At 38.2% G+C, this 25,379-nt stretch overlaps 2 protein-coding genes across 2 annotated transcripts in view; one reads left to right on the top strand and one right to left on the bottom strand.

The window, feature by feature from the left end:
- Positions 1-323: 323 nt before the first annotated feature.
- LOC119789720 (secretin receptor-like) lies at positions 324-6,521 on the bottom strand. The gene is made up of 12 exons (XM_038294774.1): positions 6,369-6,521; positions 6,195-6,294; positions 5,735-5,845; positions 5,208-5,311; positions 4,091-4,200; positions 3,875-4,007; positions 3,627-3,780; positions 3,460-3,520; positions 3,302-3,371; positions 2,039-2,130; positions 553-691; positions 324-401 (listed from the first exon to the last, which is right to left on the bottom strand). The coding sequence occupies exons 1-12, from the start codon at positions 6,438-6,440 to the stop codon at positions 324-326; spliced, it is 1,224 nt and encodes a 407-aa protein (XP_038150702.1). The 5' UTR covers positions 6,441-6,521.
- A 536-nt stretch (positions 6,522-7,057) lies between these two features.
- The window catches only part of cfap221 (cilia and flagella associated protein 221), a 31,947-nt gene continuing 13,625 nt past the window's right edge, over positions 7,058-25,379 (top strand). The window contains exons 1-12 of the mRNA XM_038294750.1: positions 7,058-7,108; positions 7,771-7,994; positions 9,995-10,095; positions 10,442-10,528; positions 10,617-10,712; positions 12,539-12,639; positions 12,817-12,920; positions 17,410-17,569; positions 20,593-20,722; positions 20,892-21,006; positions 21,149-21,260; positions 21,630-21,717. Coding sequence (XP_038150678.1) covers positions 7,865-7,994; positions 9,995-10,095; positions 10,442-10,528; positions 10,617-10,712; positions 12,539-12,639; positions 12,817-12,920; positions 17,410-17,569; positions 20,593-20,722; positions 20,892-21,006; positions 21,149-21,260; positions 21,630-21,717 — 1,224 coding nt within the window. The 5' untranslated portion in view covers positions 7,058-7,108; positions 7,771-7,864. The remainder of the gene's footprint in view (positions 7,109-7,770; positions 7,995-9,994; positions 10,096-10,441; positions 10,529-10,616; positions 10,713-12,538; positions 12,640-12,816; positions 12,921-17,409; positions 17,570-20,592; positions 20,723-20,891; positions 21,007-21,148; positions 21,261-21,629; positions 21,718-25,379) is intronic.

Raw genomic sequence — 25,379 nt, 5'->3', positions numbered from 1 at the left:
TCAGACTTTTTTCTCAGAATTCTGACTTTAATCTCAGAATTCTGACTTTTATCTAAGAATTCTAACTTTAATCTCAGAATTTTGACTTTAATCTCAGGATTCTTACTTTAGGCTCAGAATTCTGACTTTAATCTTAGAATTCTGACCGAATTCTGGCAGCTAACAAACATGTTAGCATTAAGCCGTAGCCCTATTTGTTTTAGAGACTAGCTCTCTTGTTTTAATCGCCTTCTGTTCCTCTGTTAAACTTCTCCATTACGTGCCCGGGGACCCGTCAGGCACATAAAAAAATCACCTTAATTCCCTCATTTTCCACCAATGTGTCACTGGCCTTCCCAAACAACTCGCATCTTTGTCAGGGAAGCTGAGTGCTCCCACATCTCTTTCTTCATAGTTCCCATCTACATTAAGATCCAAAATTATCAGATTAAAGTCAGAATTCTGAGATTTATTTTACAAATTGACACGTTGAGGTTGACTTTTATTTTTTCAGTGGCCCTAATCCTCTTCCGTAGAACTGAGTCCTGGGTGGGTGAGTTTAATAAGTTTTACCTGCGTGGACGACAACGCCAGCTCTGCAAACGTCCAGATCTTAAACACAGAGTCTACGACTTCCACTGGTAAGAAAACAAAAAGGATGCAGTGTAGACCAAATAGAGCCACCAGGAAAAATGTGGATTTAATCAGCTTCCTGTTGAAAAAAGGGATAATTATCAGCACAGGTTTTTTCTTCCCTTTTTTTTAATTATAAAACAATACTCTGGACTCTGTTCACTTTGGAAGGTATAACTCATTAGTAGGATTAATGTTGGAGTTGAATTAATTGGCTCATACGAGGAATGAGCCAATACTGCTTTTTAGCTTTTTAATTTTCATTTTTGTAGCTTTCAGTATTGACTGAAACCCATTTTAACAGATACGATATCAGCCCAAACCATACAGTACATACTTTTACTAATCATTTTGAACTTTTGGAAAAAAGGCTAAATTTAGTGATATTAATAAAACAGGACAATAATGAACAGCAACAGGTATGAGAAAAACTGACCCATATATTATTAACCAATCAATGGCTTACATAAAAATGTAACACAGAAGTGTAGTGTTTCTATCAGCTTGCTTTTATCTGACACAGGCTGACATGTTTATTCATTCATTCATTATTTTTGGCTTATTTTGGACCCATTACTGATATTAGTTATGGATAGGGACGTCCCACACGGCAAAAAAACATCTAGAAATATGGAAAAAGGTCATAAAAATGTATATTTACCCTTAATTTGAGTAGTTAAATAAGATGATTTGCCAATGAATGAGGTATTTTACTCTTAAAAGGAGATAATTAGATAATATGCACTCTTATTTTAAATATAAATTGTCTTGCCCAATTGTCAAATTGTCTCACTTACTTCATTAATTCAAGCAGAAATTCCCTTATTTTAAGAAAAAATAAATTATTTAGATTTCAATTTTTTGCAGTGCAGTGTCATGTTTGTCTTCCTCTGCAGCTATCATCACTTTTAAGTTTAAAGTCAGCCATTTTGCATTATAATGGCGGTTTTATACAAATGAAATGCAGCAGTCCTTATCATCTTATGCCAGAAAGTCAAAATTAATTGTTTTAGAATTTTACATTCCAAAAGTTAAGTTAAATATTTCCCAGAAAGACATCTTTAGGTCTTAACAGATCATTTATATTGAAAACACTATAGATGTTTTCTCTTCCTACACTGCCATATCTGACTGAACAAGAACGCGTGGGAACAGATCGGGGTCTGGTTTATCACTCAAACAAAAATACCTTTTTGTCTGAAAGATGTTCTTGCAGTCTAATGTTTTACTAAATGCGTTATATCCATGTTGCTCAAATACTGAGAACAATAATAAAAAAAAACGCAGGTTTTCAAACTTGCAGCCCGAACAAATATAAGTTAATTTTGATCCACCATCCAGTTACTGAGGTAAAATGAAGGAACGATACACAGATAACAACGAATCAAATGGCTATAGAATAATATACGTCGTAAAAGCAACTCACATATACTGACTAAATTCATTCCGCTGTGCATCTGGCATTCTGAGTTTGCTGATAAGTATCCTCAAAATACCCAAGAAAAAGATGAGGTTCACCTGAAATAAATAGAACAGAATAAAACATGTTTATCTGGAAAAATTAAAAAATGACATGTTTTGATTGGTTGGAAATTGTTTTCATCTAAAAAAAACATCATCTTTGATGTCAATTGTTATTTATTTTGTTTAGATAAATTTACATTTGATTACAAATATACAAAAATTCAATTTCTAAGGTGATTGCATAGCAAAAGCATAAAGTAACTTTTACACTGTAAAAGGGGGCAGGAATGTAGTTGTTAATTAATTTTACTCTGAATAGGCTAAAAGCTGAATTTTAAAACTTAAGACAAAACTAGGCTAATGGCATCACTAGATCCTTCGCTTGACTTACAGTAGAAGCCATTCAAAATGGCCCCTCCCAGTCAAACGTAAGCCGAATGGGAGCCCGATTCCCTGCAACTCCAACAAAATCCCCTCCAACTTCCAGCCAGTGGAGTGACCCGCTCCTTCTCCTGGGCGTGCATATTTTTTTTACCTAGACTCCATCCTTTCACTTAATTAAAGGGTCTGACGAGATCTACTTTAGTTCTTAATGTCCACAAATTATGACAGAAAGAATATTTTAGTACCAAGATTGATGTTTAAAAAGGAATTGTAGGGAACCAGCCAAGGAAAGTGGGGAAATTTAGAATGGCTGCTACTGTAAATTAGCTAAGCTTAACAAGCTATTTATATAGTACTAATTTAAAGTAAGCTAATGGAGCATTAGTCAGCACTTACAGTATAAAAAAAAAATATATATATATATTAAAATATTTTCAAGACTAATAAAACAAATTTTAAATAGCTCCAAGACAGTTTGATATTTTCTTTATAGCCCCAGTAAAGGTTATTTTTCTTTTAAAGTTCCAAATATCCTCTGGTTAATAAATCCATCAGATCATGTACGGTATTTGAGCTTTAGTTGCATTAAAATGTCTATTTTATATAGTATAAAAATATATCCCTCAACAGTTAAAAATTATTTGTTTTGCACTTAAGTCTACATTTAGTTAAAATTTAAATCTCTGTGCATAACAAGGCCAATGATTACTAACCATCCAGTGGTGTTAGCTGTTTGATTAGCCTTTACTTCATAATAATAGTCCATTTTATTCAATGAAATATGCACAAGAAAATTCAAATTTTTTATATTTTGTTTTGTTAATAGGAAAAAATGTTTTACACATATGGTAAGAAGAACTGGCATTCTCAGTATCCACCAAATCCATTCAAGTTTCCTGGTTTCCCAACATCTGTGGCCAGGAAATAAGAAACGATTATTAATAACTATGACAAACTACTATTTAGATGAATGCCTGATTAATCATTCTTGCATCTTACCCTTCATCTTCATAGAAATACTTAGCACATCCCCAGCAGACAATAACAATAAATGGAACACCTGTGAGATGATAAAAAAATGTACGTTTTCAGACAGTCTGGAGGTTTATGAACTTGTTTGCAGGTGAAGCAAAGCAAAACCTGTGAGACGCGATATATTGCAGTACCCCAGCTCAGGAGGATGTACCAGGCGAGGTGTTTCTTCAGGGAGAAGAAGGATCGGCTCACCAGGGTAAACAGGAAGTGACCCTCCGCCAGCAGCCAGCTGTAGTTGGCAAGGATGGAGTAGTTGGAGAACATCAGCACAATCTTACAAGCCACCTGCAGAACACCGTCGCAAAAAAGAGAGGCTGAATTCAGCAGCTTAACACAAACTCTCTCTGATGCTCCTTGGAATCGTTCATATCGTTCTTACTGTGTAGTTGTCACAGTGGTAGAGCTCCTCATCTGTAAAGAGAAGACTGTCCCTGATAAAGATGGAGATGGCTCTCAGGATGAAGGAGATAAACAGCTGGATGTGAATGTGGTTCCTGGTGCAGTGCAGCTTCCTGTAGAATACATTAGATCTGCTTTAGAGGCTTTCCTTCATCCGCTGACATGTAAACAGACATAAAAGGAAAATATATCCCACCTAAACAGGCAGAAGATGGTGATAGCGATGGTAAGAGTGATGAGGGAGAGGGTGTATCCGATGGTGTACATGGTTTTCACATAGGAGTAATAGAGATGAGAATCTGGGGGCTGAGAAGAGATCAGATTAATGAGAATTTATTTGTAGTTTGTTTCAAAAATAACATTGGTTTGAGTCAGAATAACTTAACTTTTCTTTTCCTGCTTACAGATTTCTTTTGTATTTTACTAAATTGTAAATGTTTCCTACTCTCAAACATCAGTAAAAACTAAAGCAGAAAGATATCTGCTCTGAAAAATCACTCCAAAATTAATAAATCCCTTTTCTGCTCTTTTATGGTATGCTAGCCACGCCCATTTCTGACAACATGAAGTAAGCTAAACAATATTTTAAAGCAGCACATGCATGCTCTAATCTAAAGAGATCAAAAAGAGATTAGAAACATAATCATTCGCCTTTATGGGCCTGAAAAAAAACCCAACAGTGAGAGACAAATGGAGAGCGGGGAACCCAGGAGGGGCTTAATGCACGGCTGTATCAATGATTTATATAAAAAGGGAAATGAAACCCTTCTGTGGCAGGTGTTAACCCATTTAATCAGATTTAAAATACAAGCAACGCTCAGACATTGGAACTGACAAGAGGATCTTTTATCCTTTAAAATCTTCAGTGAATTAAATCAAATCTGCAAAGTCGAACAGGTGAAAATATTCATCAGTGACGTTTAAGATTAATTTGTAGTTATTTTAAATTCCTGTTTGTACTTCTAGCCTCCAAGGATGATTATAATATTCAATTAGGTTGATCTGAAGCATTTAGTGACAAAAAAGCAAAACAATAACAAATCTGGTAAGTGGTAAATATATTTCTCAGCACTGTAAACAGTCATAGGACAGTCATAGGACTTTTTTATTGTAAGACTGTGCAAATGCTATTAAAAATCTATTTAGAGTTTCTTTCCATGCAGGCAAAAAATATGGAAAATGCTCAAGGTTTAATCAGCATTATGTTTATTAGTTTGGGAAGGGAGTGTAATTGCTGCCTGACTACAGAAAGTGATCTGGTTGGACTTTATGGAATAATCACCTCACAGTGTTCAGTTAATAAAACTGCTTACCTCCAGAAAATGGAAGGACTCGTTGAAAGTATAGCCACAGGCATCCTCGTATGGGAGGAGAAGGTCTGTCCACCCATTAGTTGTGCAGTTGCGCTGCACTTTACCTGCAAAATACCAATAAAATCACTGCTTCCTTTTGCCTGCAAAGAGGAGCTCTGCAGAAATATATATAAAAGAAAAGGAATGAGTGGCGTATTACATCTTAATTCAGGGTAGCGAACCTAAGTGATCAGCTTGATGTGACAAAGACTACATATTACCGAGAAAAATTGCTAGATAAACTTCCTGCCTTTTTGAAAATTTATTATCTTTATCTTTCAACACTCAGCACTCTTACATGTTACCCAGTCGTTTGTTTACATAGGCTTTACACAGCTGTTTGGATAGAGATCCTAAGAGGAAGAAAAAGTCTCGCTTCCCTTAGAAGACAAATTAGTTTTTTAGGGAAATAATTAACCAGCGTGATGTGGTGCAGATAATGGGTGGCAGTGTTTTTTAATGTGCGTCATCGTGCTTGCGTCTCACACCTTCTGAATTAAAGAAATCCGGGCATGGTTGGGAGACGGTTTCCCCCAAAGAGGCAGGTGGCCAGCAGTGCAAGGTGTCCCACATTCCCTTGCAGTGCACACTGCTGTTTACTAAACATATAAAACAAGAACGACAGGTTTCATGTTATTTTTCTGCAAGAGATAAAGCAGTTTTAAAAAAACTGATGAGAAAAAAATTAATGGATTCAATTAAAATTAAACATGCAATAAAATCCTTATTTTATTTCAGGGTAAATATGAGAGTGCGTGTTATTAGATGACCACTAGCTGTCACTAAAACATAGCATTGTAATTCTGTAAAGGCCCAATTTTATACATTAAACTCATCTCAGTGATATGTTAGTTTCAAATCTGAAAAAAAGGAAGTTATTTTTGTCAAAAATTACACATGTGAACATTTTGGAATAAAAAAAAAAATGCAAAAGCTGTATTAACTTACCTTTTGCTTTTTGCTCCTTCAACAGTATTAGATCATTCATGCACTTTTGTTCATCTTTAATAAGATTCATGTGAGGATAGCAACCTGATGATGTTCTACCCTGTAAAATAGAATACCATTCTGTTTTTTTTGTATTCTCATGGATTAAAATCAAACAAGTGTTCTTCTCTTTACCTGGTGTAAAAGCAGCACCCCAATAAGCCCAACTTTCTGCATGATGTTCCCTTTTCCCTCTATGAAACCCATCTAGGTCCAGACTCCAAGCCGCATAGCTGATCTGAATAAAAAACAACATCCTTGCTGTTATATGCAGCTGATATATGGGCCCTTAAGATCAAACATTATATTGTAATGGGCAGGGCAAAAAAGAAATACCAACATCACTGTAGCTCCATTCAATTTCAAAATAAAATCATGATATAGGTTTATAAATAGGTAAATTGTTTTACTTGATATGTTTTTTTAATGTACCTGTCATTTATTTTAATGTATATATGTTTCTTATGTAACTTTGCTGCCTCTTTGGTTGGACTCCCTTGAAAAAGAGGTTTTTAATCTCAATGGGATTTTTTTCCTGGTTAAATAAAGGTTAAATGTAAAAAAAAAATTAATAAATGTACAGAAGAATTATGTGGTGTTATTGAAAATAAATATTAAACTATATTTTCCGTATTTTTTGTTATTATCATAATTATTATTTTATTTAAACACTAGAAAAGAACGTTAATTGACATATTGAGGCTCTTACTTTGAAACTTTTTACGCGTATTTCCGGCCTGAGTATTTGGACTTGATGGAACTTTACCGCGCAGCGCCCCCCCCTCCCCTTCCCGGTCACCATGGTAACGCAGGCGCCTAGTTTGCCTCGTTTCATAAACAACGAGAGATAGAGGCGTTTAGGCGTCACAGCTCCGGTAGGAACATTCAACAAAATTAGCCTCTGTCTTTCAAGAAGCAAAAACTCTGGTTTTTAATTCACTTTTAATTGTTAACCTTTAACTGTTTTTAAATTCTGTGCTCTGAAATATCTTTTTTTGTTTAAACTTTTGTCTCGGTTAATTACAATTTAACTTAATTTAACAGTCTAAATCTGGTAAAGCAGACTTTATCTTTAGAAATTTAAAATTCAAGACTGTAGGGTTCCTACAGAAAACGTTCATAGTTCAAACTTTTTCTTTTGTCAATTATTCACCAATCCTTCCTTCCTTTCTCCCTTCATTCCTCCCTTCCCTCTGTTCTCTCTCCTTTCCTACCCTGTCTCCTTTATTTATGCCTTAGCACTTTATTATTTTACTCCCCTTTCCTTCTTTTTCTCCACCCATCTCTATATAATCTTCCCCTCCCGTCCATCTTTTTTTAAATACTTACCCCTTTTCCCTCCATCAATAATTTCCTCTATCTAAATGCTCATCCCTCCTCCCTGCTGTTTTGTGCTTCTGTAGAGTAGAACTATATGCTATGCATTAATTTGGAATATTTGCATTTATTTTTTCTAAAACATAGATGTTGTGCAGCAAATTTCTCTAATGAACTCTTGCTTCGCTACGTCTTCTTTCCTCATTTCCTGGTTTTCCAGCATTATTATTTCTCGGCACACAGCAGTCTCCTTGACTCCCCTCCAGCCTTCTGCCACCTCTCTCATGGGGAACCGGAGCTGACCTTTTGCCAGGATGGAGGTAGCCCCGTCTGGCTCGCTGAGGCTCTCGGAACCTCACAGGAGGGGGACGCCTCTGCCCCTGAGCCAGCTGGTGGAGGAAACCAGAAGCAGAGCCAGCATCCCCAATCATCTGCTGGAAACAAGTATAAGCATCAACCTCTCTCTCTGAAGGGACTCAGATGAAACTATAAGCCCCTCTCTGACATTCACTGTTTATTTGTGAGATGTATCCTCTTTACTTACAGAAAAATAAGTATTATAAGAATATTATAAAAAAAATAAGTCATATTTTGCAACTTCTCTCACTTGATGGAGGGGTCTGAAATTATCATCATAGGCGTATGTCCACTCTGAGAGACATCTTAAAAAAAAAAAGTCCAGAAATCTTAATTTTTTAACTATGTATTTGTATGATATGACAGCTGCAAATAAGTATTTGAATACCGGAGAAAATTAATGTTAATATTTGGTACAGTAGCCTTTGTTTGCAATTCCACAGGTCAAATGTTTCCTGTAGTTTTTCACCAGGTTTGCACACTGCAGGAGGGATTTTGACCCGCTTCTCCTCAAAGATCTTCTTTAGATCAAGTTGCTGGGCTGTAAATGAGAAACACACAATTTGAGCTCCCTCCAAGGATTCTCTATTGGGTTTAGGTCTGGAGACTGGTTAGGCCATGCCAGAACCTTGATATGCTTCTTTCAGAGCCACTCCTGGGTTATCCTGGCTGTGTACTTCGGTCATTGTTGTGTTTGAAGACCCAGCCTCCACCCATCTTCCGTGTTCTGAGGGAAGGAGGTTGTTTCCCAATATCTCGAAATACATGGCCGCGGTCATCCTCTCCTTGAAACAGTGCATTCGCCCTATCCCATGTACAGAAAAACACCCCAAAGCATGATGCTACCACCACCATGCTTCACAGTGGGGATGGTGTTCTTAGGATGGTACTCATCATTCTTCTTCCTCCAAACACGGTTAGTGGAATTATGACCAAACAGTTCTATTTTGGTCTCATCTGACCATATTTCTCCCATGACTCCTTTGGATCATCCGAACGGTCATTGGCAAACTTAAGATGGGCCTTGACCATCCGATTTAAGCAGGGGAACCTTCCGTGCAATGCATGATTTCAAACCATGACGTCTTAGTGTATTATCAGCAGTAACCTTGGAAACGGTGGTCCCAGCTCTTTTCAGGTCATTGGCCAGCTCCTCCTGTGTGGTTCTGGGCTGATTTCTCATCATTCTTAGGTTAAATGAAACCACACGAGGGTGAGATCTTCCATGGAGTCCCAGTCCGAGAGAGAGCGACAGTCATGTTTAGCTATTTCTATTTTCTAATAATGGCTCCAACAGTGGACCTTTTTTCACCAAGCTGCTTGGCAATTTTCCCATAGCCCTTTACAGCCTTATTCAGGTGTACATTTTTTTTCCCTAGTGTCTTTGGACAGCTCTTTGGTCTTGGCCATGTTAGTACTTGGATTCTTACTGATCTGATCTGTCTTTATGCAGCGAAAGACCTCAAACAGGTGAGTCAGGTGGACATTTTGAAGGCCAACAAACAGGACTTTGAGGGGTCACAATTCTGGCTGATTGACAGGTGTTCACACACTGGGGAAAAAAATCAAAATCTAGATAAGTAATTATTTCTTAAAATAATTGCATTTGTTCTTGAATTGAGGAGGTAAAAGAGACATTTTGTTAATAGAACAAGACAATTTACACTTAACATAAGAAAAAGCAATTGCATTGTCTTATTTAAAGTGCATTTTATCTAAATATCCTATTTTGAGAGTAAAAATACTCATTCCATTGGCAAATCATCTCATTTACCTACTCAAAATAAGGGTAAATATACTTAAAGAATTTTTTACTTATTTCCAGATAACATTTCCAGTGTATATTTATTTACAGCTGTATCATACAAATAAATAGTTAAAAAAATTATATATTAGTATTTCTGGATTTTTTTTATTTTTTTTTAGATTATGTCTCTCACAGTGGACATGCACCTACAATGACAATTTCAGACCCCTCCATCATTGATTTCTAAGCGTGCAAAATAGCAGAGTGCTCAACTACATATTTTCCTTACCGTATATTTGATTTACACTGAATTTCTCAACATGTTAATTTTCCCTTTTAGAAATCTACGCCAAACTGAAGAGCAACAGTCAGATCCAAGCAGACCCTGCAGAGCTCCATTTCACCAGCTTTGATTTGGGAAAGAATTACACTAAGATCCTGGTGAGGAAAACACTGGTTCAGCTTGCAAAAGTATTTAATACACTTGAACCGTTTAGTATTTTGCTTTATTAAAACTCTGAGCTCAGTTGAGTTATATTGTTGTAATATCATGGAAAAGTTTAAAAATTATGAAAAGGTTTTCTTTGCTTTTGAGAGGTGTTGAGCATTAAACCAGGACATGTACAGTATTAAAATAACTACTAATCTGTAAATTATCCGCATTAGCAGTCCTATTATCCAGTTTCTACCTTTTTTTTAATTATTAAAAACTAATTCAAAGCCCTATATGCGTGACAAAGGTATAATATTTCTTTATTTTCTTTTTTTCTTCTCTTATGTCCATTAGAAATTAATCAACATCTCATCTGAAGTGATTAATATTCATATAATTCCAACCCTGACAAAGTATTTCCATACAACTTACACCAAAAAGGTATTTCTCAACCTGAATGTGAAATTCTCCCCACCGTTCCTCCATGAATGCAATCAGTTCTGATTTTTGTTTCCGTGCGTCTGCCAAGTGTCGGCTCATCCCAGGCCTCTCCTACACCCTGAAGGTTGTCTTCTGCCCAGACGAGTGGCGCTACTTCTACGACTGCATCCGTGTTCACTGCAAGGTTAGCTAACCCTAACCGTAACCCTTTTGTTGGTCATATTTAAAAATGCTATTTAAAAAATAGCATTTAGCAAAGTTGGACAATTACATTCAGTTTTGTAGAATCCTGCAAACATTTGAACCCCCTAGCTGCTCCCTACTAAATGGTATGTACTTATATAGCGCCTTTATTCAAGTCAGGAGACTTGACCAAAGCGCTTTACACTACATTCATTCACGCACACACTCATACACTGATGGTGGCAAGCTACATTGTAGCCACAGCTGCCCTGGGGCTCACTGACAGAACACTGGCGCCACCGGGCCCTCTGACCTTCAGTAGACAATGCAGCTGAAGTGTCTTGTCGGAGTCGGGGCTTGAACCTTCAATCCTTCGACTTCAGGGCAAACTCCTACATCCAACGCCACTGTCGCCCTACTATTACAGAAGAGCCACTGAAAAAAAGAAAAAACTGATTTTAAAATTTTGTTTCAGTTTAATGATGGAATAAAGTCAGAATTCTGAGATTAAAGTTATAATTCTAAGATTAAACTCAGAGTTCTGAGATTAAAGTCAGAATTCTGAGATTAAAGTCAGAATCCTTAGAAAGAAGTCTGAATTTTCAGATTAGAGTCAGAATTGTGAGATTAAAGTCAGAATTCTAAGATTAAAGTCAGAGTTCGGAGATTAAAGTCAGAATTCTGAGATTAAAGTCAGAATTCTTAAAAAGAAGTCTGAATTTTCAGATTAGAGTCAGAATTGTGAGATTAAAGTCAGAATTCTAAGATTAAAGTCAGAGTTCGGAGATTAAAGTCAGAATTCTGAGATTAAATTCAGAATTCTTAGAAAGAAGTCTGAATTTTCAGATTAGAGTCAGAATTGTGAGATTAAAGTCACAATTCTAAGATTAAAGTCAGAATTCTGAGATTAAAGTCAGAATTCTTAGAGAGAAGTTTGAATTTTCAGATTAGAGTCTGAATTGTGAGATTAAAGTCAGAATTCTAAGATTAAAGTCAGAATTCTGCGATTAAAGTCAGAATTCTAAGATTAGAGTCAGAATTCTGAGAAAAAAGTCAGAGTTCTGAGATTAAAGGCAAAATTCTAAGATTAAACTCAGAGTTCGGAGATTAAAGTCAGAATTCTGAGATTAAAGTCAGAATCCTTAGAAAGAAGTCTGAATTTTCAGATTAGAGTCAGAATTGTGAGATTAAAGTCAGAATTCTAAGATTAAAGTCAGAGTTCGGAGATTAAAGTCAGAATTCTGAGATTAAAGTCAGAATTCTTAGAAAGAAGTCTGAATTTTCAGATTAGAGTCAGAATTGTGAGATTAAAGTCAGAATTCTAAGATTAAAGTCAGAGTTCGGAGATTAAAGTCAGAGTTCTGAGATTAAAGTCAGAATTCTTAAAAAGAAGTCTGAATTTTCAGATTAGAGTCAGAATTGTGAGATTAAAGTCAGAATTCTAAGATTAAAGTCAGAATTCTGAGATTAAAGTCAGAATTCTTAGAAAGAAGTTTGAATTTTCAGATTAGAGTCTGAATTGTGAGATTAAAGTCAGAATTCTAAGATTAAAGTCAGAATTCTGCGATTAAAGTCAGAATTCTAAGATTAGAGTCAGAATTCTGAGAAAAAAGTCAGAGTTCTGAGATTAAAGGCAAAATTCTGACTTTTTCCCCCATATTAAACTGAAATAAAATTTAAAAATCAGTTAACTTTTTTTATTTTTTCAGTGGCTCTAATCCTCTTCTGTATCCTATCGCTTTCAATGAAACATCCCGTCTTTTTTTACCTCTTTCTCATGATATCTCTTTCCCTTTCTTCATGGCATCCGCCCCCGCTCCTTTTAAGGGGGAGGAGAACCTGTTAATTCCAGTTCATGCTTACCCTGTCATCGATGACCTGCACATCCCTCCTCGCATCGACCTGCCAGCTGTACCGCTCGGACAAAGGTGTGTGTTGAGATCCGTGGCGGGGAGTTTTGTGACCTTTCCTCCGCCCAGGCTCTTACCTGTCTCTTTGTATTCTTCAATACATCCAACCTTGCTTTCCATTCACGTGTTTGTGTCCAGTCATAGATAAATAAGATCTGTTTTTCTCCTTTTTTTTCTTCTCTTCCCTGTCTGCAGTGTTCATCATTCAATTCCCATGAGATGTAGCTGTCCAATTGACTTTGAGTTTGAAGTGTTCATCATTCAGCCACACCAAGCCTTCTCCATCCACCCCCTCAAAGGTAAAGATTTGGAAAATGATTCTATTTAGCATCGAAAATGATTCTTTTCAATGATTATAAACCAACATATAAAGAAATCCTAGTGAATAGAGTTTGAGGTTATAATGAGAAAATGTGGAAAAATATGCAAGTGTATTTTTAACTCCCATTTTAGTCGTCTAAAAATAGAATCCACCCGCTAGACAATGCTAATGTGCAAGGCTTTCCTCAACCTTCAGAGCTGTTCATAAGTCTTTGCATGACTTGAAGGGTCCCTCTAGTTTCCACTCTCTGCCACACAGCAGCATTCATGGTCTGGAAAGCATCACAACAGATGGCGGAAAAAGCACTTGGGATCCGGATTACAGCTGGCTTAAAACGTTGGAATGAGAAGAGGAGAGATACAAATGAGTTTCAGTTTTTTTTTTTTTGTGTGTGTGTTTTTTTTTCTGAAGAGGCTGTTATGTGCTTCCGTTCTGCTTATACAAACAACAGCAGAGCATGAAAACAGTCACTACAGCAGTTGCAGTTCGATGTTATGGTTTAGCGTCCAACTTCTCCTCCCTCTGTGGCCCTAAACAGACGGAAAGGCCGTGGGAGATGTTTTGTTCATCAGCAAATCTAAGGTGTAACTTTTGAGTTTACGACCAAACAGGAACTAAGGTTCAAATATAAAGATATAAGGAAGATGAATTAAAGGTGACATTAAACAGCATGACGTATATGAAGTATTAAAAACTAGCTAGATTACAAAAAACAATTTAAGCATGAAGCAAACTATGCCCACAATAAATCTCTTTCCTTTTTCCATCTCCCACCATCCTCCCTGCTCTGTTATTTAAATAGTTATTCTATTCTATAAACCGCATTTTAAGGGTTATATAATTAAAAGTTTCTCTAGTATCTTCTCTACCTACTTAAATCCTATTGAGTTGTGGAGTAAAGCAATCCAGGTTCCCCTCGGACATAATGCCAGATCATTACAGAGAAACGCACAGGACAAACAGTCCTCTACACACACTTAGTTAAGGGAAATTTAGTGAGGCTGATTTAACTAACAAGCATGTTTTGCACTGATTGAGGAAGCCAGAGTATCCTAAGGAAACCACATGGAAAGGTAGAACATGCAGAAACCCCAGAGGGGCTGGCTAACACACCAGCATTCAGCAGATAGGGCAATCAAATAATACAAATCCTCCTATTTCTTAATCAACCTCTAATGGCTCAGGAGGATTTCGCCTTTTCCAATATGCGTTCCTGTTCCTTGCAAACACCTTGCAATATTATCCAAATCTACACCTATTTTATATTCATATAGAAACTATTTTCTATTTATGATTTTTGTATCTATTGAGGCAAGTGTATTTTTCTTGCAAAGTCTGTGTCTTGATGATCTATTAGTAGAATATTCACAAACAAGCTTGAATCTCATAGAAACTGATTCACCTATTGATTGCAGTAGGGATCCCCGGGTTATTAGGGCAGAATATTATGCAGAGATATTGCAGCAATGAAGTTAAAGGAGGGAACAAATTGGACTTTCAAACACACAATGAATGCAAAGCTTCACCAGATGACTTCAAATTTACCAAACGCAGAACTGAACACCATTTTAACGTCTGATTGTGATCTAGGTTAAAAGATAGAAAGAACTCAACAAAACGCCTGATAAAAAGTGCAATGACTGTAGCTTATGAGACTGTGAAAAAAGGATATATATTTCAAAACATCTAAAGAATGAAGAAAGTTAATGTTGTTTTCCTCTAATTGCTAGCCCAAAAAGATATTTAGACAGTGGGGTCAAAAGTACACACATTTGTTACTTAATTAGAAGTATAGATACTGCAGTTTAAAAACACCCTGGTAAAAGTTGAAGTATCAACTTTACCTCTTTACTCAAGTAAAAGTGAAAAAGTATGTGCTCCAAAAACTTATAAAAGTATAAAGTAACCTTTAAAAAAAACAGCCGGATGCAACTATATGAATTGAAAGATCAATTTTTCGACTATTTCGAAAAAATTCTTGAAGATGGGGCCAAGGATGAGGGAGGCCTTGTTGGTCTCTGTCGCTCTCGCCAGTCTCCGACCTTTCAGACACTTCAACATCTTTTTCTGAATCCAACTTTATCCAATAGCATAGACAATACACGTTTGCAGTTTGAAGAACACCTGCTTGCTTCTGATGATTTCCTTTAGCTAATCAATGAGTGTTTGCGTTCTATGACTCATCCAATTACACTAGTTTTCACTAGATGTGGATGGTGCTAATAATCTGCATTGGATGGCGCGCATGACATGAAATAAATATTCATAAACATTAAATCGAAGCCAAGAGTAACAAGTAATGTTTCTTTTAAAAATGTAAGGAATAGAAAGTACAGATACTTGTGTGAAAGTGTAATGAGTAAAAGTCAGAAGTAGGAAGAAAAAAAGTAAGGGAGTAAAGTATAGATACTTAATAAGTGTACTTAAGTACAGTAACAAAGTATTTGTACTTCTATACTTGACACCTCTGTATTTAGATACTGCAGATCTGTTGTTTGGCCCAACTCTGTTAATCTATTTGTAATAAAGCTGTTGACAGTCAGGTGTTAACTGAAGCTTTATCTTTGGTTCAGTTATTGTTGGCCAACTATTTACATGTAGGTCTGGTTACTTTATAGAAATGTTTTAGCTTTTACCAAAACACAAAACTCTGTATCATATTCTCTCAAACTAATAAAAGTTTTTTTTCTAGCGATCAAGGAGTCAGTTTTAAGGCTGATTATTCCTCTTATATTGGGCAAATTTATGTTTGAATATTTTGCAAAAATATGTTGCGGTGCATGATTGGGTTTTCATCAAAGTTTCCTGTCTTACGTGCATTGTTGCCAGGTTGGGATGTTTCTCAATCTGACAGTTTATGATGGTTGTCTATGGTTAAAAAATTTTTTTCTTTAGATTTATGGCCTAAGAGATCAATAGACTTTGGTTCAAATTGGGCGAGATTTCGTTCGTCCAGGCGGTTTATGAAAATTTTTGGGCTGGAAAACGTGAGTCAGTGACATCTGGCAACCCTGCTGATGTGGTGAGTGTGGACGTTACGCAGCAGCAGTCACTGTTGTGTCCATGTTAATAACCAAAGCCAGTAAAGCCGCATTATAGAAGTCTTGGTGATGGTTGTATTGTGATGCTTGAAGATAGATCTGTTAATCCACAATGTGTATTCGTTTTTGTGTTTCACATTTCAGACGCACACATTTGACTGTGCTTCTATTTATTTTTTTCCGGGGTGGGGGGTGTCCATAAGTGGGCTGGTGTAGATTGAAAAATGCAGGGCTGAAAATCGTTCCCGGTCCGAGCCTGTCTGCTGCTAATAGTTTTGGGCCGATTCTTGGAGCCGATATGGTTCCTTCCTTTACATGATAAAAAGTTTTAATTCCAAACATAAAGAAACATCTATTCAAAATCAAACAAAACTAGGGATGCACGATATTGGGATTTTGGCCGATATTCGATATGCCGATATTTTAAACCTCATGTAGCCGATAACCGATATCGATACTGATGTTAAAGCTGGACAAAAATAAGTAGTCATTGAAAATAGCAGTTTTGTTATCCCTTTCTGACACTTTGAAAAATAATATACTCAAATATGTTTTCATATGCTGATATCAAATTGATTTTTAAAAACGCGGTATCGATCTATTTTACTTTCAAAATCTCGTGAAATTTCATTGTTCTGTTACAAACTCTCGTGATATTTTGCAAATTCTTGTGAGATTTTGTTAGTAAAATAGATCGATACCACGTCTTTATATCAACATATAAAAATATGGCAACATTTCGTGGATTCTCGGGGGATTTCGTAACATAACGATGACATATAGCAATATTTCATTGGTAAAAGAGATTGATATGGTGTTTTTAAATGGCAATATATCAGCATATGAAGATATTGTGATATTTTAATGTATCAATATTTTTTCCCTCATCTTTAGAAGTTTTTAAGTCTGTAAAAAATAAGTTTTTGAGGAAGAAGTAGTAGTATTTTTATTTTTTTTTTTTAGACTTTAGAAACTCAGAAGCTGATCAAATATCGGGTTAAATATCGGTGGGGTGGCCGATGTCCGATATTCAGTTTTAAGGCCGATACAGGCCGATACTGATAGGGGGCCGATTATATTGTGCATCCCTAAACAAAACATTAACAAAATATAGCAAATGGAGGTTAGTGGTAATGTACAGGCACAATGGCCAGTGTCATGAAAAAAAGTGAAAAAACACTAATATCAGCCAAAAACATCAGCCGCCCTTTTCACTCCTAAATTGAGCGTTCTTTTTGGATTTTTTTCTCAAGCTGTTTTTATTTGAGATGCAGTTAAATCTTAGAGATAAATTCAAGCTTCATGCTACCTAGTTCCTCTTATGTGTGGGTAGCATCTGGATATACCGTATCAGCCATTTTTGATCTGGGCTGAAAGTAAGCGGTCAGACCCCATGCTAACCTCAGAGCCGCCTTTCTTTTCCAGGTGTGATTCCAGCCAATGGAGAAGCGACGCTCACCGTGATTTTCTGTCCTCTCCAGTATGAGACGTCTCAGTTCACCTTTCAGCTGGTTGTCTCACAATTCAACACCAAGCCCTACCTGTGCACTGTCAGCGGGAGCTCAGCCCCTCATTTAGCACGCAGGTAAAAGACCACTCAATGGTAGTGCAAGTAAAACACTATTGCATGGAGGGTTTTTATTTATGCATTGTGAAAAAGTATGAAAGAAAAAAACAAACAAATACAGTACTTTTTAAACTGTACTTTACCATAATATATGCATTTTGCAGGTTTCATATAAAAAGCGTTCCTACTGCCATAAACACATACTTTACTTCTATATGTAAAATTGAAAACAGAGTAAAGTTTTGATTTTTTTTTTCCACCCAAAACTGATACAAGAAAAAAAAGTCAAGCTGCTCTTCCTGGCTGCAAGATTTACCCCTGTCCTCAATTCTACCCCAACATATCATTCCATACTCACATTTTATATGTATTTACAAGCTTTCTGCACAACCTTTATCTGAAGAGGAATCTCTCAAAGCTTTGGTTACACAACGTTTTTGGCATGAAACCCTGAGCAAATACCCAAGGTTGAACTTCTAGTTCCTCTCTCCTGTTTTGTTTTCCTGCATCTTGGATGTCCCACATAAATAGTTAAAGCAATTTCTTTCATTTCTTGTTTCTCCTATCAGAAAATAAAAATGTTCCAAGGCTTTCCGAGCAAACTGCCAATAAACATTTTAGGCGAAAAACATGCCTGCAAAACTGGATTCTCCGCAAATGGCTTTGTGTGCTGATTAGAGCGTCCCATTTATTTTTCCGGCTGGCACAAAAAAACCTAATGTTTAATTCTGCTCCCATGAGAATGATGGGGCCATCCATCACGCAGCAGTAGCTTCTTCCACTGCACTGTCTGCTGTTATCTCCACCAAAAGTTAATAATTCATGGGGGAAAAAAATAAAAAAAACTTGGTAGCTGCTGCAGTGATATCAGAATAGATAATGCTTCTTAATGGATGTTTAGCATATAAAACACTCTCTGTGTTTGTTGTTTCCCACTGTGCAGTGAAATGATTGAAAAGCTATATGCATGTGAAGTCCGTAAAAAATAACCAACGCTCTAGACCGAATCAGTGTTTGATTTGGATTGTTTGAATGATTTCCCTGACATGGATGAAGAAACTAACGTTTACTCAGTCATATTTTAATCACTGGGCTTCAGTTCTGTATTTTCCTAACATATAATCAATCTAATTCTATCCTTTATAGACACTGTAATAAATCTGTGAATTTTATAGGGTTCTTGTTGGTTTATACCAATTTATTAGGAGTTGTTTCATAATCACAAATAAATATGAGGGGAGTGATACAGAAAATATGTGACAGGTGACCTCATTGCAGAGCCTGGCTGCCACCCCCACACCCCTCCTCTGTCCAAGCAGTATATCACAATAAACAGCCCTCATATTAGCTTCCTTCTGGCCTGGAAATTGATCCTGGAATCAACAGGCCAAAGCTGCAACCTTCCACTATTTCTCTGAAAGTTATTTAAAAGGTATTTGCTGCAAACGTCAATGTTGTTGTTTATAAGAAACGCAACGCTGGAAATGGAAGAACAATTTCCAACAAAGCAGCTGCATTTCGAAACAAATGGCCTGGATTTAGATATTCTCCAGTTTCTGCAAAAATGTTTCTGCATTTATATTATTTCAATTGTTTTTCCATTCAAATCCTGCATGTAATTAGTCTGTCTGTGTCGATTGGAAGTTACTTCAGAGTTGATAGTTATTTAGTGGCTAAAAAAGCTCTTCCTCTGTTTGCAACCCACAAAGCAAACAGAGTTTTAGAGACAAACTGAGATTTTTTGAAACTCTTTATAAAGTTGATATCTTTATAAAACATCCATTGTTGAAGATTATTTAAAGCTTTAAAGTAGACGGTAGCTCCACCCTGAATCAATGTCTTTCTGTTCCATTCACAATACAGAAACATTTTTTCATTATTTTCTATTGATTTTATATTTTTCTACTTTGGTCTCGCTTTTTCCTTTTTAGTATAATAAGTATAATAATATAATGTAAAGTAAATGCTTCTATTTGTAAAATAATATTGAACTAAAAGGTGACTCTTGGGATGTAATAGATATTTAGGATAAAAAATGTGGAGGGAAAAAAATCTGTGAGGCAAATCTGGGAGAATCGGAGGCATTGATCAGTGTTTTTAGATGTTTTCTCCACTCAGTATGTGAAGGTAGAGGCCTATTCTGTTCATTTTGAGAGGGTCAATATGGTTCTTAGCTACCTTAAATCGGCTGTGTTTCAGTTTACTCTTCATTTGTTTTACTTTCCATTATGCCTTCTCATATTTTGTCAGCTGTTCACTTCCCTAAGAGCAACAACATGCACCAGAAATCTCATAGCTGCAACTGCAGACAAACATGGTTCAGCAAAATATCAATAAATATATGTAATGTACAGTAAATACATATACAGCCTAAAAACATATAATAAGGTATCTCAATGATAAAAAGATCTGGATGCATTAATACTTTAACAAGGCACTACCATTTTCTCCAACCATGTGTTTATCTACCTGCTAATGAGGACGGCTAACTTCTTTCTGTCTATGTGAAATTGAATACATCCATTGATCCATTTTCCGTCACGCTTATCCATGCTGGGGTCAAAAGGGGTGCCGGTGCCTATCTCCAGCTGTCAATGGGCGAGAGCCGGGGTACACCCTAGACAGGTCGCCAGTCCATCGCAGGGCAACAAAGAGACAAACAGGACAAACAACCATTCATGCACACACTCACACCTAAGGAGAATTATAGAAGCCAATTGACCTAACAGTCATGTTTTTGAACTGTGGGAGGAAGCCGGAGTACCCAGAGAAAACCCATGCATGCATGCATAAGGAGAACATGCAAACCCTATTCAGAAAGACCCCGGGCCATGAAGCAAACCTCGAAAGTTCTTGCTCCAAGGCAGCAGTACCCACTGCATCACCTTGCATTCCCATTTATATCCAGTCAAGTGATATACTGAACGTTTTCTTCTACCGTATATTCTCTCCTGCTTTTCATGTTTTCTTCATTTAAACTTCCCAAATCCTACGTTGTTGTTTTTTAAATTTGCTTTTTAAATTTTGATCCCCAATGACAGCCATTTGGACCGAAAAGCAGACGATGGTGCTTCAGCTCCTGCAGAACACAAAGGACGTCCAGCTCCTGCCTACAGAGCTCCTGGAAGTAAAGGCAGGCGGAGTTCAAACAAGGAGGCTGACAAATCAAAGGTGCTTAGAAGTGAACAGAATAATTTCTTTTACACCCAAACTCAAAGGCAAATATGTTCTTTAAAAAAAACTTTTTTAAAGTACATATTTCTGTGCTTTAAAAAGGTTTGTTGTGTTTTCTTTTGTACATAAAAAAATACTTTTTTCTACCATCTTTCTCTCTATTTAGACATTTAAAGATAAGGTGGGCGCTAAGCATGGCCAACCACCTTCAATGGATGCCTGTACGCCTGCAGGGGTGGCAAAGATGCTTATCAAAGACATCAATAAACTCAACACAAAAGGTAGCAACAGCCGCAATGATTTTACTCCTAAAGCTGACACGGCTGCAACCCTTTAAACAATTGTTTTGTGTCGTCTAACGCAATCTCCTCCATTAAACTCTTACCAACGTCTTTTATTTCCTCGGCACCCGCTCCTCTTCAGCCTTATCCTGTGGCAGTATGAAAGTGAAGCAAAGCAGGCAGATGAAAGAGGCTCTCTTCATGAAAAAGGTTCAAGAAACTGCGAATGAGGAACAAGAAAACCAGCTCAGATGGTAGGAAAAGAGAAAAATAGGATCAGTGGTATTTTTTAATAGAACCTCAACACAGTCTGCAGAAGAGTTGAGATACTGAAGACTCATATTTGCATATTTAAATGTATTTAAATATCTAATTTACTTTACTTATAAAATAAAATATGTTCTTTCGAACACTAAAGGGCTTAGAATATACATACTCACATGACTAAAATAAATTGGGTTAATTTTTAGTTCTTCTTTTCTGTAATATACATATGAAATAAGTTCCTAACTTAGAGTTGATTTAAGATTTAGAGATTTGTTGTTTCTCTTCTTTGGTGTCTTCTGTCAATGTTTTCCTCTTCCATTTAGCTTAATTTGTAGATGCATGTGTTTTTTACACAGGCAGGTTCATCCAGGTATGGAGCCAGTGTCAGAGCAAAGGCAGAGGCAGATACTGGAGGACAGAGAGTCGGCTCTGCATGAATACAAGGTGAGTTTCAGCAGCAGCGTGGAGAGAAAAGACAAACATTACCAAACAAAATATTCATATTTTTATTTGTCGAGTTATTTAAAGGTAGGCTATAGTGGAGGATGTTCTTTTTCTGGGTGAATCGTCAAAATAGGTGGTCTTAATTGTCAATCATTCTGGTGATATGATAACATAAAGCCGTCCTATGTGCCCATCCCCATTTTCCCTTACTGGTGACGTGTCTGACATAGTGGAAAAATTGTAAATCTTCTTTTGGAGAGTAAGCTTGAATGAGTGATGCAAACAGCAACTTTTAAACAGAGCGTGCATAAGGAGAAATGGGCTCTGGCACGCTTTCGCGCGCTTTCAATACACTGCAAAAACGATCTAGAAATAAGTAAAAATTTCTTAAAGGCACACTATGCAACATTTTTCAGTTAATTAATGTGTTCCATAACGTTTTGGATGATTAAATGAGTCATTTCAGGTTGAACAAAGGTATTCTCGGCCGCCCTGGTGGTCAATGGGGGAAATACTGCACTTGCAATTGCAGGAGCCCTCGGGCCGCACCCACAGGCTCAGAAGTCTCGTGAGAGTCAGTCTTGCTTTACGGCGAGAACTGCTACACGCCCCCAGTTAAAAGCATGCTCGTTGCTAGCACAGTGGCGATCTTTGTGCAGTTATCATGGCGGAACCAGCGTGAAAACAGCGAAAGCCCATGTCGGAGCAGGCAAGAAAGAGGAAAAGGGCTCCGGACAGAGAGAGGAGTCGTACACGGGTGAACATCGGGCAAGCTTTTTCCGAATGGCGAGAGCTAAAATAAAAAGAAGGCTGCAATGCTGACGCGGACCTCACGTTTCTGCTGATGCGATTGTAAGTAACATTGGAATGGTTTCTCTCTCTCTGTGTGCATGTTCATACTTTCACTGTGTTAGTCATTCAGTGCATTCGCCTGTCTGCTAAGCTCAAAACAACCGCGCCTGGCTTGACGGAGAAACCAGTAGAACAGCTGTGCATATTTACGATAGTGCACTTTTACTTTCGCCCTCTGGGGGGAGCCTCGCTGGAAAGTCAACACCGGTTGCATAGTATACCTTTAATTTAGTGTATTCACCCTTAATTTGAGCAGGTAAATGAGATAGTTTGCCAATGGAATGAGTAATTTTACTCTTAAAGTAAGATAATTAGATAATATGTACTTTAAATAAGACAATGCAATTGTGTTTTCTTATTTTAAGTGTAAATTGTCTTGTTCCATTGGCAAAATGTCTCTTTTGCCTCCTCAATTCAACAACAAATGCACTTATTTTAAGAAAAAAAATGACTTATCTAGGTTTAGATTTTTTGCAGTGTAGTGGTATCCTCTCGGGACCCGGTACAGAATTGTGCATGTGCATTTTTCTTTTTTAATTGGAGAGGGTGTGTCTTCAAAAATTCACAAAAATCCTCAACTATACCTTTAATTTAGTTTGGGTAGCAGTGAAGTCATAAAGTGGAAGTAAAATCATACATAGCCCTAGGAGTATTCTGTGACCATACATTTTTAATTAACTTTTTAATTAGATCAACTTTGAACTTTAACTGGGCTGTTCTAACTCAGGATCTGCTTTAATTGATTGACTTTATTGATCTCACAGTGAGGATCATGACATCGGCTTAATAGTTAAAAAGAGAAGGTACCTATGTATATATGCATAGGTATATATATATATATATATATATATATATATATATATATATATATATATATATATATATATATGCAGAGGCAAAATCTCGGGCCTGGGAGGAGTTCGGAGAGGCCATGGAAAAAGACTATCGGTTGGCCTCAAAGCGATTCTGGCAAACCGTCCGGCGCCTCCGGAGGGGAAAGCAGTGCTTCACTAACACTGTTTTTAGTGGGTGTGGGGAGCTGCTGACCTTGAAGGAGGATATTGTCGGGCGGTGGAAGGAATACTTTGAGGATCTCCTCAACCCGACAGACATGCCTTCCGTGGGGGAAGAAGAGACGAGGTGCTTGGGGCTGGGTTCGTCCATCACCCGGGCTGAAGTCACCGAGGTAGTCAAAAAACTCCACGGTGGCAAGGCTTCGGGGGTGGATGAGATCCGTCCTGAGTATCTCAGAGCTCTGGATGTTGTCGGGTGTCATGGTTGACACGTCTCTTCAACATCGCGTGGAGGTCGGGGACAGTTCCCCTGGATTGGCAGACTGGGGTGGTGGTTCCCCTCCACAAGAAGGGGGACCGGAGGGTGTGTTCCAACTATCGGGGAATCACACTTCTCAGCCTCCCCGGAAAGGCCTATGCCAGGGTGCTGGAGAGGAGAGTCCGGCTGAGGGTGCTTGAGGGTTCATGGGAGTTTGCCCAACCAGTCCACATGTGTTTTGTGGACTTGGAGAAGGCATTCGACCGTGTCCCTCGTGCTGCCCTGTGGGGGGTGCTCCAGGAGTATGGAGTCGGGTGCCCTTTATTAGGGGCCATCCGTTCTCTGTACAAGCGGAGCAGGAGTCTGGTTCGCATTGCCGGCATTAAGTCGGACCTGTTCCCGGTGCATGTTGGACTCCGACAGGGCTGCCCTCTGTCACCGGTCCTGTTCATAACTTTTATGGACAGGATTTCTAGGTGCAGCCAAGGACCGGAGGGGGTCTGGTTTGGGGAACAGCGAATCTCGTCCCTGCTTTTTGCGGATGACGTAGTTCTGCTGGCTCCCTCCTGCCAAGACCTACAGCGTGCGCTGGGGCGGTTCGCAGCCGAGTGTGAAGCGGCTGGGATGAGAATCAGCTCCTCCAAATCCGAGGCCATGGTTCTCGACCGGAAAAAGGTGGCATGTCCCCTTCGGGTTGGAGGGGAGTCCTTGCCTCAAGTGGAGGAGTTCAAGTATCTTGGGGTCCTGTTCACGAGTGAGGGAAGAATGGAGCGGGAGATCGATAGACGGATCGGTGCGGCTGCTGCAATAATGCGGACGCTGCACCGGTCTGTCCTGGTGAAGAGAGAGCTGAGCGAAAAGGCAAAGCTCTCAATTTACCGGTCGGTCTACGTTCCTACCCTCACCTATGGTCATGAAATTTGGATCATGACCGAAAGAACGAGATCCCGGATACAAGCGGCTGAAATGAGCTTTCTCCGCAGGGTGGCTGGGCTCTCCCTGAGAGATAGGGTGAGGAGCTCGGTCATTCGGGAGAGGCTCAGTGTAGAGCCGGTTCTCCTCCACATCGAGAGGAGTCAGTTGAGGTGGCTCGGACATCTTCTTCGGATGCCCCCTGGACGCCTCCCTCGGGAGGTGTTCCAGACATGTCCCACCGGGGGGAGGCCCAGGGGACGACCCAGGCCACGCTGGAGAGACTATGTCTCTCCGGCTGGCCTGGGAGCGCCTAGGGCTTCCCCCAACAGAGCTGGAGGAGGTGTCTGCGGAGAGGGAAGTCTGGGAGTCTCTGCTTAGTCTGCTGCCCCCCGCGACCCTTTTCCGGATAAAGCGGGAGACGACGAGTACGAGTACGAGTATATATATATATGCTAATATAATATCATATAATGTATAATATAATATAATGCTTATATAAACTATTCAAATGTTGCTGTTGGTTTAAGGCCGATGCCTCTTTGAAACATTTTTCTAGATCCCATAATCAGTTGCTCCTCCAGCAGGATCCTCCTTTCCATTCATTCTTCACCACCTGTAACGAG

Source organism: Cyprinodon tularosa, unplaced genomic scaffold, assembly GCF_016077235.1.
Source record: "Cyprinodon tularosa strain WSP-4 unplaced genomic scaffold, ASM1607723v1 ctg344, whole genome shotgun sequence".
NCBI lineage: Eukaryota > Metazoa > Chordata > Actinopteri > Cyprinodontiformes > Cyprinodontidae > Cyprinodon > Cyprinodon tularosa.
The sequence above is the reverse complement of the archived record's forward strand: the minus strand, read 5'-3'. Positions and strand labels throughout refer to the sequence as shown.